We start from the raw sequence: 16,979 nt of genomic DNA on the forward strand, positions 1-16,979 counted from the left end.
CATTTCCGACATGTCCGATCTCCCGTTTGATCATTTTGCAGCTCAATTTGTGATAGAAGTGAATGGAAAAAGATAATAAAAACGAGCGGAAGATAAGAGAATCTACTGCAGAATCGAGCGGCGAAACGATCGAACGGGAGAATCGAGCGGCAGAAACGAACCATGTATGCCCAGCATAAGGTTAAAAAGGAAGCTCTGAAAATAGCAACAAGGTGATGATACTGGGATGTCCAGCCTTTCATTTGAATGCAAATGAATTTGGAGGGCAGGCAGTTATCTCTGACATCAGACAGGGCCATGGTAAACTGTTACTGCCAGCACCTGGTTACACCATTGTTAGTCATGAGTAGCAATGAGACTCCAGGGCTAGCAGGGGTCATTTATAGATAGACTGAAGGAGTGAAAGAAGCTGGGATCATTTTAGGAGTATTACAGGGCTAATGATGACCTCGGAGGAACTGCTACAAGAATGAACATTGCGTATAACCATCACACTGGGTGCAAAGACGTTAACATGTATCCACTCTCTGTGAGATCAACAAATAGCAACCACACAGGACAGAATTATGTGTCCGGCCAACCTTACTTCAACTATGTGGCTTATCATCATGTACCAAGTATGGATAACCAAGGACAGCCCTGTGGAGTATGGGGATCACAATATGGATCACCTCGGGAGGACTGGAATACTTACTCTGCTTCACCATCTAACACTAATACTATACAGACCCCTGACGTATCACCTGGCCAATTCCCTTACAATTCTCCTGGCTATAATTCCTCACATCCCCCTGGCCTTGGGATTATACATTCGTCTGACGGAAATCATACAGCTGCACACTCACCCAGTAGTCAAAGTCAAAATTCTTATGATTGGATGAGAAAATCTGTGCAATCTACATCTACTGGTAAGTAAAAAAAAATACAATTTGTGGCAATGTATAAAAACACACAACTTTTTTCTTTTACTGCACAGGAAGTTACTGTTTTCTTGCTAATAAGAAAAAAAAAATAGTTTTATGTTTTGTATTCCTCTATATACTGTGACATATGAAACTCTGAAAGAATTTATCATTACATTCTCAAGAAAGTTTCAGGAACATAGGGGTCATTCCCACTATGCATGTTTCCAATCGATTTCAAGATCGCACGTCTTTTCCTGATTGCAAGGACACATGCATTAAAAAGTTAAACATACAATATTATACATTACAAAAAAAAATTGTGGAGGGCTTTTCTCCCATAGGAGTCAAAGCACATAAATATGGTAGAACGGTGGCGTAGTTGTTAGCACTCTCACCTTGAAGCGCTGGCTCCCCAGTTCAAATCCCAGCCAGGGCACTATCTGCACAAAGTTTGTATATTCTCCCCGTGTCTGTGTGGGTTTCCTCTGGCCACTCTGGTTTCCTCCAACATCCCAAAAACATACAGATAAGTTAATTGGCTTCCCCCTAAATTGGCACTAGACTAGGATACATACACTACACGATACATACATAGATGTATGACTATGATAGGATTAGATTGTGAGCCCCTCCGAGGGACAATTAAGCGACAACACAATATACTCTGTACAGCACTGTGGAAGACGTTAGCGCATAATTACTAAATAATAAGGAAAATAATAATAATATGTCTCAGGTCAATTCATTTCCACTACCGTGATCTGCTTTTCGCCAAAACGCAAACACACTGAGGGCTGTTTTTATAGTGCACACAGTTTGTCTGCATTTTCCAATTTCAATTTTGCAGCGCCATTACAACCCAAAACCACTTGCTTTACCCATAGTACCATGCGCTAATAAAAATCGTAATTTGCAAACGCTATACAATCCACCACTAGCACTAAATTAAATATCCACCACTAGCACTAAATTAAAAAATGGCATTTTTTTTCTGTGCAGTTTGTGATTCCTAGCGGAAACCCTCCCTACAGGTTACTATACATTGTTAGATATTTGACAGATCGAGTAGCAATATTTTGCTGATGTCTATCGTTTACCTGATTTACTGCCTTTCACCACTCAGCAGTGATGAGATTTTCAGTGAAAACGAATTGAAAATTGATCAGAATGCTCTACGCGTCTCGATTCAGTACAAAGCTATATGGCTATTGAACTCACGCCTCTCAAACTCACTCTTTATCTATCTTAAGCTGACATATTAATCAAAAAACTCAATCAGAGGGCCCTAGTTTTTAATACATTCTGATGTAATTTCTTTAAATCACGTCGATCCTCCTATATTAATGTCCAATGGTTGGACAATGTAAATGATAAAATTCACCAGAAATCAATAAATTGCATCAAAATTTTGCAAACTGAAGAAGCGCAGCAGCATGTTGATGTAGTGGATAGAATTACTGCTTGCAGCGCTAGGATTCCCAAATCTAGGCCAGAACACTATCTGCATGGAGTCTGTATGTACTCCCTGTTTCTGCCTGGGTTTCCTCCCACACCCCAAAAACATACAGGCAGCTTATTGGTCCCCCCAAAATTGGCCATAGACTATAGGAGCATAAGACAATGACAGACTATGGTAGGCATTAGATTGTGAGCTTCTGTGAGGGACAGCTAGAGACACGTCTATGTTACCTATGTAGGCACAGCTCACACTTGCGTTATAGTGGCAATCAGATCCGTGAAAATGGATCTGATCACCGGTCAATCAGATCCATTTTCAGTAGCAGTCCAGAAAAATTGCTGCAGCAGGAAACTTGCAGTCCGTTCAGCAGAACGTGCGGAACGGATGCGTTTGAATGGACGGATGTGAACGGATCCATAGGTTAACATTGGATGCATTCGCATCCATTCCTTTCCGATCTGGGAACGGACTGTTTTTTACTGCTAATGTGAACCGGGCCTCAAAGTGCTGCAGGAAATGTCAGTGCTATATAAATACCCAGTAATAATAATTGCAAACTGTTCATGAATCCATACGATAGTTTTCACTGACATTTATATTACTGATAATTATACTTTATCGCCTGGAATCCGAAATAGTAGTATAAATGCATATTATGTTCTGAATATTAAACCAAGAGCGTTTTAAACACTAGTATGCTGGTAAAAACATTGAACAAGAGCAATTTCCACTTGTGGACCACAGATGGCAATATGGAATACACCGAACCTGGTTTCACCTAAGAACAGGTCTATTACATTCACAGGCACTAATGCATTAGATTTACTGACCTCAACACTCCTAGCGGGTGAAAAATTGTCTTCACACTGCATTACTAGTTTTTATATCCTTAGTAAATGCTTTAATGGTAGCATACAGCTCACAATAATGGCCAGGACAGTGAAACATAAATATGACTATATATTGCAATAATTTGCATTAACTGCAAGGGTGCAAAGGCAGAGAAAACTCAATCAACAAAATGTAATGTCCGCTCTGAATATCTTATTAAGACATGAGTTTGTTTAAAACAGATTTGCTATTTTATAAATATTTACAGACTTCAAAATGTCACTTGCTTTAAAGGTCATTTTGTGTGGCAGTTGTGTGGGAAGCCCCAAAGTGAAGCATTATGGGTGTAACTTTTTGATCATGTAAAGCTGAATACTTGCATATATCTTCTATTTGAGAAAGTGGAAAGTCTATTTGGTATAGCTTTTTTTTTCCAGCAGAGGGCTTTGGGTTCCTTCAGGTCCTACATTAAATCCCTAATTATTCTAGTTCAATACAAAGCAGCAAACAGACAAGTACTTATTGCAGTAAATATGGCTAAGTTATAAATGCTAAACACTACTGATATGGGTGAAAGCAGTCTGCAATCAGCATGTTAATAATTATTGTGACAGGACATGACCCAGTTGGAGAGCAAATCAGTCAGATGTAGAAAGGCTCCTGTATGTTATTCAATGATTGCACCAAAACTTGTTGTTAACACATGTAAGAGTCCATGATAACATTCTTACAACTGAGTCTGGGTGCTTGGATAAACGGTCTTCTTGCAATATGGAGCCTGCAGTCTATTAATAAAGTGTACAATAGTAAAAGTAAAAGAAGCACAATCCAAAGGCCTTGATTCAGTTCATTTGTTACCTGGGTTTTCTCACAGATGTTTTGTTATCTTTTCTACAAAATATATTTTTAGAGCCTAGCTACTGAAAAAGTATTACAAAGTAGGTAAGAAAAGTAATGCCAGTCATAACTTAATTTTGTAACATATATTTGGTGTGATTTTTTATTTACCGGGGTCTGAAAAGGTATTTTTGTGGATGAAATGTCAAAATATCTCCTGTGAGAAAATTCAGAATAAAAATGATTTGACTCAGGGCCCACTCAGTACACATGTTGTGTCTCGTTTTCATTACTTCCTGGGGAATGTGATTATGTTCTTGAAGTCAACTGATAATGTTTGATCAATCCTGAGGTCTGGGTTACATTACACTGGTCGCAACAAAACCAATAAAGAGCATCCACATACAACCAGTTTTGTTAAACTTTAAATAAACCTCAGTCAAGAGCAGGAAACTTTTTTCCTGGTTAACTAAACAATACAAATTCTTATTAGGACTGGCTCACACTTGGTGCTTTTTCACCGCTTTGCTGATCGCTGGCGATCAGCAAAGCGCGGTTACTAATGTATCCCTATGAATACATTCACACTGCAGTGTTTGCGATCAATCGCAAACACACTGCATACAGCATCTTTGGGGAGATCGCGCTGTGATTCTCGTTCTATTGAACGGGAATCACAAGTGCAGACCCGAACGTGATTGTGGGCAAGCGGCGGGGAAGTGACGAATGTGAACCAGCCCTCACTATTATTGGCTGTTAGTATTATTACTTAGTACTTATATAGCGCCAACATCTTCCGCAGCGCTGTACAGAGTATATATAGTCTTGTCACTAACTGTCTCTCGGAGGGGCTCACAATCTAGTCTCTACCATAGTCATATGTCTATATTGTGTAGCGTATGTATTGTAGTCTAGGGCCAATTTAGGGGGAGCCAATTCGCTTATCTGTATGTTTTTTGGATATGGGAGGAAACCAGAGTGCCCGGAGGAAACCTACACAGACACAGGGAGAACATACAAACTCCTTGCAGATGTTGACCTGGCTGAGATTCGAACCGGGGACCCAGTGCTGCAAGGCGAGAGCACTAACCACTATGTCACCGTGCTACTACTTAAAAAGTGTGTGCTCTCATCTCATCTTGGGTGATTATGGCAATCAGCTCAACATCTGTCTGTGGACTGTCCGTAAAGCCTGGTACTGACTTCCAATTTTGATTGGCTAATCATTGGCCAATTTTACCACCACAACCAAACAAGCCTCAGATGTTAAATTAAATAAAGGATATGACTAGTTGCTCTGGGTAACCACTCCACTTTCTCTGTTTTATGCTTTTTTTGTTTTTTATACTTCTTATAACATGCAAATAAATGACAAACACTGAACTAACTTGTACAAATTTTCTAGGATTACAAAGCTGAGCTGCAGTGTTTATATATATATTCATCATCTGGACACGTTTACAGAATGGGGACACTCAAAAGGTTTCACTGGAGATATATATATATATATATATATATAGATACTGATGTAGTTCACTACTTGGCCAGGTCCCTTGGAGTTTACTATAAGGAAATTCTAGTACATTTTGTCGAAACATTTCCACAAGAAATAATCCATATACCGTGTGCAGTTAGTACAGTGATAACTGATGATTAGTGGCGGTTAATGCTGCTGGCATAGTGAGCGCTACTAATCAGCGGATGTTACTTATGCTGGCATAGTGACAGCTACTAATCAGCCGATGTTAAGCCTCATACACACAGGCTACAACTGTCACCGCAACCACGTGGCACGCGCGTGTTGCGGCGACAGGTCACCCGTGTGTATGACGCGCGCACCCTGAAACGTCGGTAGTCGCTGCTGTCGCCAGGCGATTGGCCGCAACTTCGCCGCAACATCAACGCAACTGCCGCTAGTGCGCGGTGTGTATGCGGACTAGCGACAACAACTCCATACACAATGTATGGAGCTTCCGGCGGGGGAGGGAGAGGAACCTCCGGCGACTGCTTCCGCCGAATCTATGTCCCTCTGCGCCGTGTGTACGGCTGTTGCACAGAGGAATCTGGCGACGAGCTGTTGCTGTTTTTTTGGTTTTTTTTATGGCTCGAGCCACCGCTGTGGCTCATGTGTATGAACCTTTACTGCAGCTGGCATACTGACAGCTACTAATCAGCGGATGTTACTACAGCTGACATAGTGACAGCTACTAATCAGCGGATGTTACTGCTGCTGGCATAGTGACGGCTGCTAATCAATGGCTGATGTTACAGTGGTGGCTGATAACGTACCGGTAAACATAGAGGGATGCAGAGCAACACCACAAGGTGGCCCCTGCATGTGGAACTGCAGCCGGAGCAGTGCTTTTCAGCGCTGCTAGATTTGGGCGCAGCCGGGGCCTCCATAGACTACAATAGGAATCACTCCTATTGCAGCGCTCAGTGAGTAACGTCGGAGCCGTCAGCAGACGGAGCCGAGGTTGCTTAAAAACATAATAATTCGGCCTCCAGCAATCGCTGGAAGCCGAATTATTTCATTCCCCCACTATCCATGGCGGCCTGGAGGGGGAATAGTAATTTAAATCAGCCTGGACTTGTGCAGAAGCAGGATCAGCCATATACCTCTGTATCCTGCGCCCAAGTCTACCGGCGCCGATTTCAAATGTACTCAACTGCAGCTGCCGACTGCGGGCTGCATGGAATTAACAACTGAAGAGAGCTTTGGGGGCCACCAGAAAAGGCTCAGGGGGTTACATTTTTCCCCGAGCCAAACTTTGGACATGCCTGCTCTACAATAAAGGCAGAATAAGCACACAAAAATTTCAGCTGCAGAGGCCTCATCCTGTACAGACCTGGGCCCTTGTAAATGATGAGATAGGCAGTGATCTGCATTCCTCCTGCATAACCAACGTGTGGCTGTTTCGCCAACATAAGTATGAGTACAACAGGCCTTAAAGCGGACCTGAACTCAGAACTCCCTCTCTGCTTTGAAAGATAAGCAACAGCATAATAACATTTAAAGAAAAACATTTCTTTGTTACAGCTGATACAAATCCTGCAATAAAGCTGCAGATTGTCTACGTCCTGTTTTCATGGAAGCAGACATATTGCTAAAACCCTGTGTTTACAAATGAGCTCTCTGCCGTGGCAGTCAGCTGACACAGCTGAGTGATAAAATTACAATTTGTGCTTAGTCACAGATAAGAGGGCATTAAACAGGCTAAATGCTCTAAATACACACAGGGTGCATTTCTCTATGTTTTCCTTCTGTCCACTGCACGAGTTCAGGCCCACATTAAGTTTGTCATAGACATTAACATTAAAGACAAATAAGCAAGCCCAATCTGATTGTCCCTTCTGGCCATTCATCCCGCAGGCTTATAAATAACATTTTCAAATTATCACATTTTTTTGCCATAAAGGGTTATAACCTAATTTCTGACAACCAGTTATTGTTAATTTATAAAATATATTTATTTTGTAAAGCGGCTGTGAGGTCTTCTGTGGGGTGGCTTTTTTTCCCTTACTTTGCACATATTGTGCAAGGTTATAAGACTGATCCATCATATGAAGGTAGAAAACCCTTCCTCGGAGTTCTTTTCTTTTCTCTTTGATATGCAGCTTTGTCTTCCTATATTCTCTTTTCTCCTGAGGTTATATTGCCGGAAAGGGTGCCGATTTTCACAGCATATAAAAAGAGAACACAGGTTTTTATGGCCCTTAGAAGGGTTTTTATGATCTGTGTGTCCATCATAATACACAGTTTTCCTCCTAATAAAATCATGGACTTATTAAAAATGTGAAACTTAATATCAGCATTGAACAAAAATTGTTCATCATTATAGAAGCGTATCTATGCGGGTGATAAACACTAACATTTCTGATTTTACAGACAGGAAGGAATACAGCTGGAAATGTCATAAAATTGGGGGTTGAGCATGGGAACAAACGACCCAAAATACATTGGTTCTTACCTACAATGGACACTATTATACAAAGAGTATCACAAAAGCACAACAGGTTTTTGGAATAGTACAAAAGGAGTCTAACTGCCCACATTACTGTGAAGGTGCAATAAATAAACACTGAGCAATTGACCCTTCTGGAGGATATTTCCCACAGGGCAAATGTCATTTCTTTAAACAGCAATAGGAAGCACTTCTATACAGTAAAGGATGCCACACATTTGCTCAAGCAAATAAGGTGCAATAGAAATACTTTCTCAGAAATTTGCTGAGAATATGTACCATAGTCAAAGGTCTTCTGGCTATTTAAACAGAAATAAGAACAATGCGACACAGATGGGATATTTTTTCTCGCTAAAAAGTGACTTTAATACAAGCAAAAATATGTTACCTAACGTGCCATTAAATACATTCTTGAAATGAGGTTTAAATCTGGGCTAGGAAACTTTCTGTAGTTTGTATGATTGTGTATTTATGTGGGTTTCCTCCAAGCACCCAGCTTTCCTCCTACAAGCCACAAAAATAAGTTAATTGGTTTCCCATAAAATTGACTTTAGAGTTTAGACTATAGAAGGGACGTAAGGGCCGGTTCACACTTGCGGTTCCCTGACAAACGGACCGGATGACCTGACCGGATCTGGACCGGATCCGGATCGGAACCATACGGTTCTGATCCGGATCAGATCCGGTCAGGTTGCATCAGGTGTTCATCAGGATGCGATCCGGATCTGTTTGGCAAAAGATAGTAGAAACCGAATAAAAATGTTGGGGTCTGGGAGGTCAGCAGAAGGTGGACCTGTGGAATCAGGCCCTCCGCTGTTTAGCACTCACCTCCACCTCCGACATACTGCCAACATCTCCAGCACGTTTAAAGTCACTGCTGCTCCACTCCAAAATGCTTGCCCATGTGTCCCCATCCAAAATCGCCGCTACAATACGCATAGGAAGTGGGGTAGAACATCCGGATTTTTAGCCAGTGTGTTGTGCGCTCTCCGGTTCTCATTGGTTTGTATTGGCCGGATGGTGCAGTCCGGCTCCGCTCCGGATACGGCTGCCGGAGGAGCCGGACCAAAAAATAGCGCATGTTGGGTCTTATGCCGGAGTCGGGATCCGGATCCGGTCCGGACGCATGTGAACGGACGCATAGGCTTTCATTGCTATGCCGTGCGTCCGTTCCGTCCGTTCTGCATGCGGTCCGGCTCCGGCACGGCGATTCCGGACGGCGACCGCTAATGTGAACCGGGCCTTAGATGACTACAGTAGCAATTATTGTGAGCTATAATTGTGAGCTATAATTGTGAGCTCTTTTAAGGAACATTTAGAAACATGAATATGTACTCTGTAAAATGCTGCAAATGACATCAGTGCTACATAAATCAGGTAACAATAATAATTATAATTAAGAATTTATTTAGCCAACATCTTCTGCAGTGCTGTACAGAGTATATATAGTCTTGTCATTTAACTGTCTCTCAAAGGGATTAACAATCTATTCCATACCATCATAGTCTAGGCCCAATTTTAGGGGTAAGTATGTTCTCAGGATGTGGTAGGAAGCCGGATTACCCAGAGTAAACACGCAGACACAGGCAGAACATACAAACTATGTGCAGATAGTGCTCTGGCTGGTATTTGAACCTGGGACTCAGTATAACTGGGTAGCTACAAGCATTATGAGGCTTTCAGCCAACTCAGACCTTTTCAGCCAGGTGTGCAACTATCTCATATCTGTAGGTTCCCTGTAAAATGTGGTGCGATTGGGAAAAGAAACGACTCAATTCAAATGTACCACTCATGCTTTTGATCTATAAACGATATCAAATCATCTTAAAGTTTATTAGTTCATATGCTGGGGGTCAATAGTTCACTGGCAAATTTGATCAAAGCATTCAAATCCGCCAGAATTGTCTTTTCGTGAATGGCCAGCATAAATCATCATTTCAACCACATCATAATGACATGATAACTATAGTTGATGGTGATATAGATAGATAGATAGATAGATAGATAGATAGATAGATAGATGTGCCTTTTAAACCATCAGAGAGCTAGAAAATACTTGGAATAATTTTAATAGCACCTTTTAACCTACTTTTGTTACATTTTCAATTGCAAAGTTCAGAAAAATTTGTCTAAATAGAATGTGAAAAATGATCTCCAAGGAGGAAACTCAGGTGAAAAGGTTAATTGCATATGGGCCCTTCCCTCTTAACAGTCCACACAATCCTCTGTATGAGAAATGATGTTCAGACCATATTCTTGACAAGCAAATTTGAGACTGTACTTTCCCTGACATGAAAGGGAGTCTGAGCAACACTTTCTTGTCTTTTGCCTGTCAAACATATTCATTGATAAGATCACCTTGTAGCTCCTTTGTCTGCTATCAGTTTGAAATTAGCACCTCAATAGAACTCTGAGAACCAATTTGGGCATCTTTGTTCTTCTGTATGATTCCAAACATACATCAAAGAGAATAAGGAAGGATCAAAGGTATTAGCACATGTAGGTAGTGGTTTAATTGTTTGTTATCTTCACAGTTGTGTTTTACTTTGTGTCTTTGCTTTTCCCCTCCCTTTGACTTATTTACATCCTGCCTAAGCAGAAAACCAAGATACCTGGAGGCAAGACTCCTAATGATCCCAGTTACCATATGTTTCTGCCTCCTTATGCTTTGCAGCAGAAACCAATACATTAGGACAGCATGCATGTAAATATGACAACAGAAAACAAGACCAAAGTGTTCTACAGGTTTGGGTACCCTTTAGTGAATCAGAAGATAACTGTGAGTGTTGCTTATCTGGTTTGGATGGTTTTTATTCCAAATTTCATGTGTTTCTGTACAAATAAAAGCAATGCCTGAAGTCATTATACCTGAATCTCCATGCCAGTATGCTGGCGTCACCTCTGAATTTTTTCATAAAAGGCAAAATACATTCAGATCAGTTTTGCACTCATTTTTTGTGATGCTTCTGCCACACCCCATCGCAATGCAAGAAATTACAAACATATGGCCCTGCGGCAGATTGCGCTGACTGGGTCATCAAAGGCATAGAGCCTCTCCCGCTCAGTGACGTACTCCCTGCTGGGCAGGAAGTACATCACTGGGATTCCCCAGGTTTCCCATTGGTTCGTGCATGTGCACCGTGATGCTCTGCGCTCCTGTCAAAGAAATTCCTACGTCGCCCATTGACTCCAATGACGTCTGCCGCTGTGGAAGTCATATGGTAATGTGCTGCAGACTTTGCGACAGCTTGGCAGCGCTTTGGAAACTTTCAACACAACGCGCTAGGTGTGCTAGTCCCGCATTGCCATTGCATTACTCCGCAGGAAAACAGGGTAATACAACACACATTTACAATGCAAGTGTAAGAGGGGCCTCAGGGCTAAAGCAGAAATTTCAAAACCCATAGCGCACAATCCACACTGGGCAATCTGGAACCCTCCTGATTTAATGGATAGATATACATAAAGGGACCACCAGTATAGTTCACAGTGATTATAAGGCCACAGAGCAGCAGTAAACAACAATTAGCAAAGCAATTTTCCTTAATGACTGAATGGTTAGATTAAGGAAATTATTATTCCTAATAACTGTAGTCACTTTTTATCATTCATAGATATTACAACACTGGTACGCTACATTTGTAAACTCAATTCTTTCTACATAGGTAAGACGAGGACCAGGGAAAAATATCGGGTTGTTTACACTGACCATCAAAGACTGGAGCTCGAAAAAGAATTTCATTATAGTCGATATATTACCATAAGAAGAAAAAGCGAACTTGCAGCTAACTTAAGCCTTTCTGAGAGGCAGGTAAGTTATAAACAGTTCTGAAGATTTTTGTCTTCCAAAATGACAGCAATCTCTTTTTATGCCATGGTTAAACTTTTTTTTTTTTTTTTTTAACACTGCATACCATGCCAAAGTACTGTTTTAAATGTTATAAAACGTTTCGTTTTTGCAGTACAAGTATGTCATGTGCAGTGGACAGGTCCTCACCAATAAATGCCTACAGGCTTCTCACATTCTTCTCCTCCCTTCCCCTCCAGTCAGGTAGGTTATGGGCAGTTCATGACTTAGAGTAAAAAGAATGACTGCAATCCTCGCTTTGTGACAGGCATAGACTGGCAACCAATGGATAGTTTGTCAGGCACTATAAAGGCGTGGCTGTGACAGTAATTAATTCAGTCCTACTGTGTTTATTCTACCAGTATGGGGGAGAAGTGAGAAGTGTGAGGATGTTTCAAGCTGTTTGCAGTGTGGAGCTGGCCACTCATGATTTGGACTTTTAAGCCATATTCCAGGGGACATTTATCTGCAGATAGATCTATTGCTTGTACTGATCCTCCACTTCTAAGGGTGCCCCCAATTTGTGTCACCTACCAGGATCCAACTTAATCCTGTAGGTGACAATGCAGGGCCCTCCTGCTGTACATACATGTTGGTCGTCAAAAGATGAATAATGTGTTTTCTGTCTATGAAGAAGGGAGACATGACGACAGTGCTGGGAATGACAGTTTCCATTGGCAGGGTAAGGAAGGGAACAATGAACTTGGCTACTGATTGTTGCTTAAAGGGAACCAGAGATGAAGCACCATCATGTATTTTACCATATATATCAATGGGAATATGACAGTAAACACCTACCCTGCTCTCTGTTTCATTCTTCTCTGCTAAATCTGCCTGTTATCAGCCCTGATAAGAATCCCTGACTGAGCATTCAGTCTAGCTTTCACCGAAATTATTATAGCCGAGTCAGTCTTCTGTGATGTCTTTTCAAGCCCAAGCCTGCCCCCTTTTGGCTCTTCTTTGCTGGTTCGAGGATAAATAGCAGGAAAGCAGAGCCACAAGGTGGCAGACTTGAGCTTGAAAAGACATCACAGAAGACTAACTCAGCTATAATCATTCCGGGAAAAGCTAGACTGAATGCTCAGTCGGGGATTCTTATCAGGGCTGAAAACAGGCAGATTTAGCAGAGAAGACTGAAACCAAGAGCAGAGTAGGTGTTTACTGTCATGTTCCCATTGATATATATATAGTAAAATACATGAGGGTGCTTCGTCTCTGGTTCTCTTTAAATATCTGGCATACCAAATCAATAAGCGGCTTTAGTAGACCTCAGGGGACACCTGTACACATGCTAGATTCTCGGCTTTATACTTTCTGTATAACTATCCCATAATGTGCCCACATATCATGTGTTCTAAATCGGCTGGATGCATGCTTGCTTCAAGCCTGTGACAAAACACCTACCTTGAAGCCACCTAAAATAAATACCTACTCCTTTCCTCTTCTTCACTGCAGCTTATCGCCATGCAGCAGTGTCTCTCTGTAGGCTCCTGATGTCACGTGACATGCATCGAGATCCTATGGTGGCATGCTTGCCAGTTGCAGTGAAGAAGATAAGTGGATCAGTTTAATAGTAGGTGTGTGTGCTCCACTGTGTGGTCTGCTTTTCAAATAAGGGGGGAGAGAGACAGAAGCTTTTTTAAGTGTACCCAATGCGATACAAAAACACATGCCTTGGATACAAAAACACATGCTTACCTAAGCAGGGGGGAGCCTCTTGATCTAGATGCTTCCCATCCTGTCCTCCAGTCCCCCGTTTAATGCACGGCATCCCCAAAGAATTCCAACAAGGGCTTGTCAGAATAAACATTGGCACCGCCCCTTCACAATAAGCCAGGGCCACTCATGCATGTGATGGTGCAGCATCAGAGGAGTGTGGCCCCAATGCTCTGGAGGCAGCAACAGAGGTTTGGAGGGCAGTGTGGGGAGGCTCTGAAGGATCCAGAGCCTTCCCTCTCAAGTATTTTATTTATCACCAGAGCTTTGCCTTGGGTTTGCTTTAATAGAGAGGGGAGGTGGGAACAGAATCTTTCTAAAGAGGGAGCTGGAACTTAGGTGGCCCCATTCATAGCCGGCCTTTGACCTGTGCGACCGGAGCGGTCGCTCAGGGCGCCGGCTTCCAAGGGGGCGCCCATAGCTGGTTATCTATACTGAGGGAACAGGGGTGTAACAATAGGGGGTGCAGAGGTTGCAACCGCATCGGGGCCATTGGGCCAGAGGGGCCCTGAGGGGCTCTCCCCCAACTGCAGTATTAGCTCTCTATTGGTCCTGTGCTGGTAATAATCACTTCTATAGATACTTTGAATAGTAATTATCATTTACAAACTGTTCTCCATGCTTTCTTGCACCTCTGACACTGCGGTTGTCCTTGGCAGATTATCAATAGTTATGTAAAGAGTGCTTGGGGGCACCATTGTAGAACTTGCAGAGGGGCCCATAGCTCCTTAGCTACGCAACTGATCATCTACACCTGATTTCCTATACTGGGGACATCAATACCTGGCTACCTATACTGGAGGCACCTACGCCTGGCTACCTATGGGGCGATGGAGACCTTCAACTGACTACCTATACTGGGGGCACCTATGATTGGCAACCTATATTGGAGGGCACTTGCACATGAGATGTAATACTGGGGGCACCTATACCTGGCTACCTACCTATACTGACTCTGAGGGCATTTTTTTTGGGGGGGGGGGCGGGGGTGGGGGGCGAACCGCGGCTATAACACGTGGTGCAAATTGTCGGTGCTGTGCTATCATTCTAAATGGGGGAGAGGCAGGGGGCGGCTAACTATCCCACTGATTGTTTTTAATAATATTCCTGAAAGGTTCTAGCCTTCATTTTTAAGTATATTCAGGATAAAGCACTCTTTCCATCAATTTGTGGTTATTAACAGTATTTTTTTAAGTTATACGTATGTGATGTTTCACAGAGATCTGAGCATTTGGCGTGATGTGTCACAACGTCAAAAAGGTTGAGAACCACTGTTCTAGGAGATATCTTAGGAGAAAAGGTGAATTGCATATGGGCCTGTGTATGTGTGTGGGTGTGTGTGTGTGGGGGGGGCACAAAAATCAGGTTTCGCTCAGGGCGCTGTGAAACCTAAGGCCGGCCCTGGCCCCATTATATTTTTGCAGGGAGTGGCACCTTGTCACATTTCTGTCAGGCAGTAAAAAGTCTAGAACCAAGCCACACAGATATTACTGAATAAAGAGTTCCGGCAAATCGTATTTATTAAAAAAAGATTTATTAAAAGCCCCACTTCAAGCACAAACATTTACCTAGACTTGTCTGGTTTGTCTATGCAAAATTTCTTTGATTAGCTAATGTCAAATAAATCAGTTTTAAAGCACCTGGTCTGGAGCACCCCCCCCCCCCCTTTTTTTCCTCCACGCCGATACCCCATCAGTCTGAAATTAAAATCCTTCAACACAGCAGCTTCTGGTTGATACATTTTTTAAAACATAATTTTTACATGTAGACGCCTCATTTAATTTTCCCATCCCAAAGTGAGACTGGAGCTTGAGCAATAAACTGCATCCACTGTAATTAAAAAGGTTCCCACTGATCCAGTTAACTTACCAATCATGACTAGAAATTATGACAGTTTGCCAGTGGGAGCAGCACACGTCTCATACACCAACAATAGGGTTCTCTGCCTGGGCAGCCAGAAGGGGCTGTCTCTGCCAAAATATTAGTGTGTGCACTGTGATAATAGACTGTGGCAAAGAGATTCAAAGTGCCAGATCAACTTGGCAGAGACCCTGGGAGCCCAGGTTTCACTTTCCACCCCTGACAAAACATGGAGGATAAAGATTAACCACTTGAGGACCCAGCCTTTACCCCCCCCCCCCCCCCCCTTAAGGACCAGCATGTTTTTTTATGATCTGTGCTGGGTGGGCTCTGCAGCCCCCGCACAGATCAGGTTGCAGGCAGAGCGATCAGATCACCCCCTTTTTTCCCCCCTATGGGGATGATGTGCAGGGGGGGTCTGATCGCTCTTGCCTGCCTTGGTGTTGCGGGGGGGCACCTCAAAGCCCCCCTCTGCGGCGAAATTCCCCCCTCCCTCTCCTCCCTCTCACCCCTGGTGATCGGGGCTGCACAGGACGCTATCCGTCCTGTGCAGCCTGTGACAGGCTGTCATCTGTCACATGGCGGCGATCCCTGGCCGCTGATTGGCCGGGGATCGCCGATCTGCCTTATGGCGCTGCTGTAGCAGCAGCGCCGTTCAATGTAAACAAAGGAGACAAATGTCTCCTGCGTCTACATTTAGTCTGCGAGCCACGATCAGACTGCAGTAGTTACCGGCAGAACCTTTGCAGGTCATATGGAATATATGCCTCTGTAGGTCAGAGCTGTTTTATAAACATACACAATTAGATCACCCAGTTACAGGATCAAGCGTGATAGATGTATGGTGTGCGGTACAAGACTTGTCGAACATGAAAATGTACTTAATTCTTGTAACTTGTTGATGTTACATCAATGTCTTTCTTTGTTTGACCTTGTAGGTAAAAATCTGGTTCCAAAATCGCAGAGCAAAAGAGAGGAAGCTTTTCAAAAAGAAGATGAATCAGTATGAGGGTGCCGGTTCCCTGCAGAGTGATTCTAGTTCAGCCAGTCCAAACCCACATTGTGACTCTATGGGACAAGCGGAAATGACAAACTCTTTATACCAACAGCCACAACTTGCACTCAACGGCATGCAGCCCAATGACATTATACAGCAAGTGATTGTGTAAACAGAAGACTTCTAAACAGTCATTCACATTTGGCCCAGAACAGATTATACATCTTTAATGGTTTTTGTTGCTGCTGTCAGGATTATGGATACTGCGTCCTCTTAACAAAATTCCAGAAGTTACAAGTAATGACAGAGAGGCTGGACTTGCAGCCTGCCGTGTACAATGCAGATGAAGGACTGCTGATCATTATAGCTTCTCCGTATAACCAGACTCCAAGGTTTAGGCTGTGTTGCTGTAACCTACCTGAAGTTATTTGGCTGTTTTATTTTAGTGGCCTGTGAACTTATGAACTTGCTTATTGTCTTTTAAAATGTTACATATTAGTTTTCTTACACATCAATGAAATTTGCCATCAATCGAGGGAAAATCACAAGTGGCTTACAACTA

At 42.7% G+C, this 16,979-nt stretch overlaps 1 protein-coding gene across 1 annotated transcript; it reads left to right on the top strand.

Annotated features, from left to right (window-relative positions):
- The first annotated feature begins 514 nt into the window (after positions 1 to 514).
- LOC137528353 (homeobox protein CHOX-CAD-like) lies at positions 515 to 16,589 on the top strand. Its single transcript, XM_068249644.1, has 3 exons — positions 515 to 908; positions 11,663 to 11,808; positions 16,359 to 16,589. The coding sequence occupies exons 1-3, from the start codon at positions 515 to 517 to the stop codon at positions 16,587 to 16,589; spliced, it is 771 nt and encodes a 256-aa protein (XP_068105745.1).
- The last annotated feature ends 390 nt before the right edge of the window (positions 16,590 to 16,979 follow it).

The sequence above is a fragment of the Hyperolius riggenbachi genome, chromosome 8 (assembly GCF_040937935.1).
Source record: "Hyperolius riggenbachi isolate aHypRig1 chromosome 8, aHypRig1.pri, whole genome shotgun sequence".
NCBI lineage: Eukaryota > Metazoa > Chordata > Amphibia > Anura > Hyperoliidae > Hyperolius > Hyperolius riggenbachi.

What these genes read in the sequence shown, in the direction of transcription:
- LOC137528353 (XM_068249644.1), top strand. Translation starts at nt 515, where the DNA reads ATGTATCCACTCTCTGTGAGATCAACAAATAGCAACCACACAGGACAG. An exon ending in TGTGCAATCTACATCTACTG is followed by an intron (nt 909 to 11,662) that starts GTAAGTAAAAAA and finishes CTTTCTACATAG; the next exon opens with GTAAGACGAGGACCAGGGAA. An exon ending in TAAGCCTTTCTGAGAGGCAG is followed by an intron (nt 11,809 to 16,358) that starts GTAAGTTATAAA and finishes TTGACCTTGTAG; the next exon opens with GTAAAAATCTGGTTCCAAAA.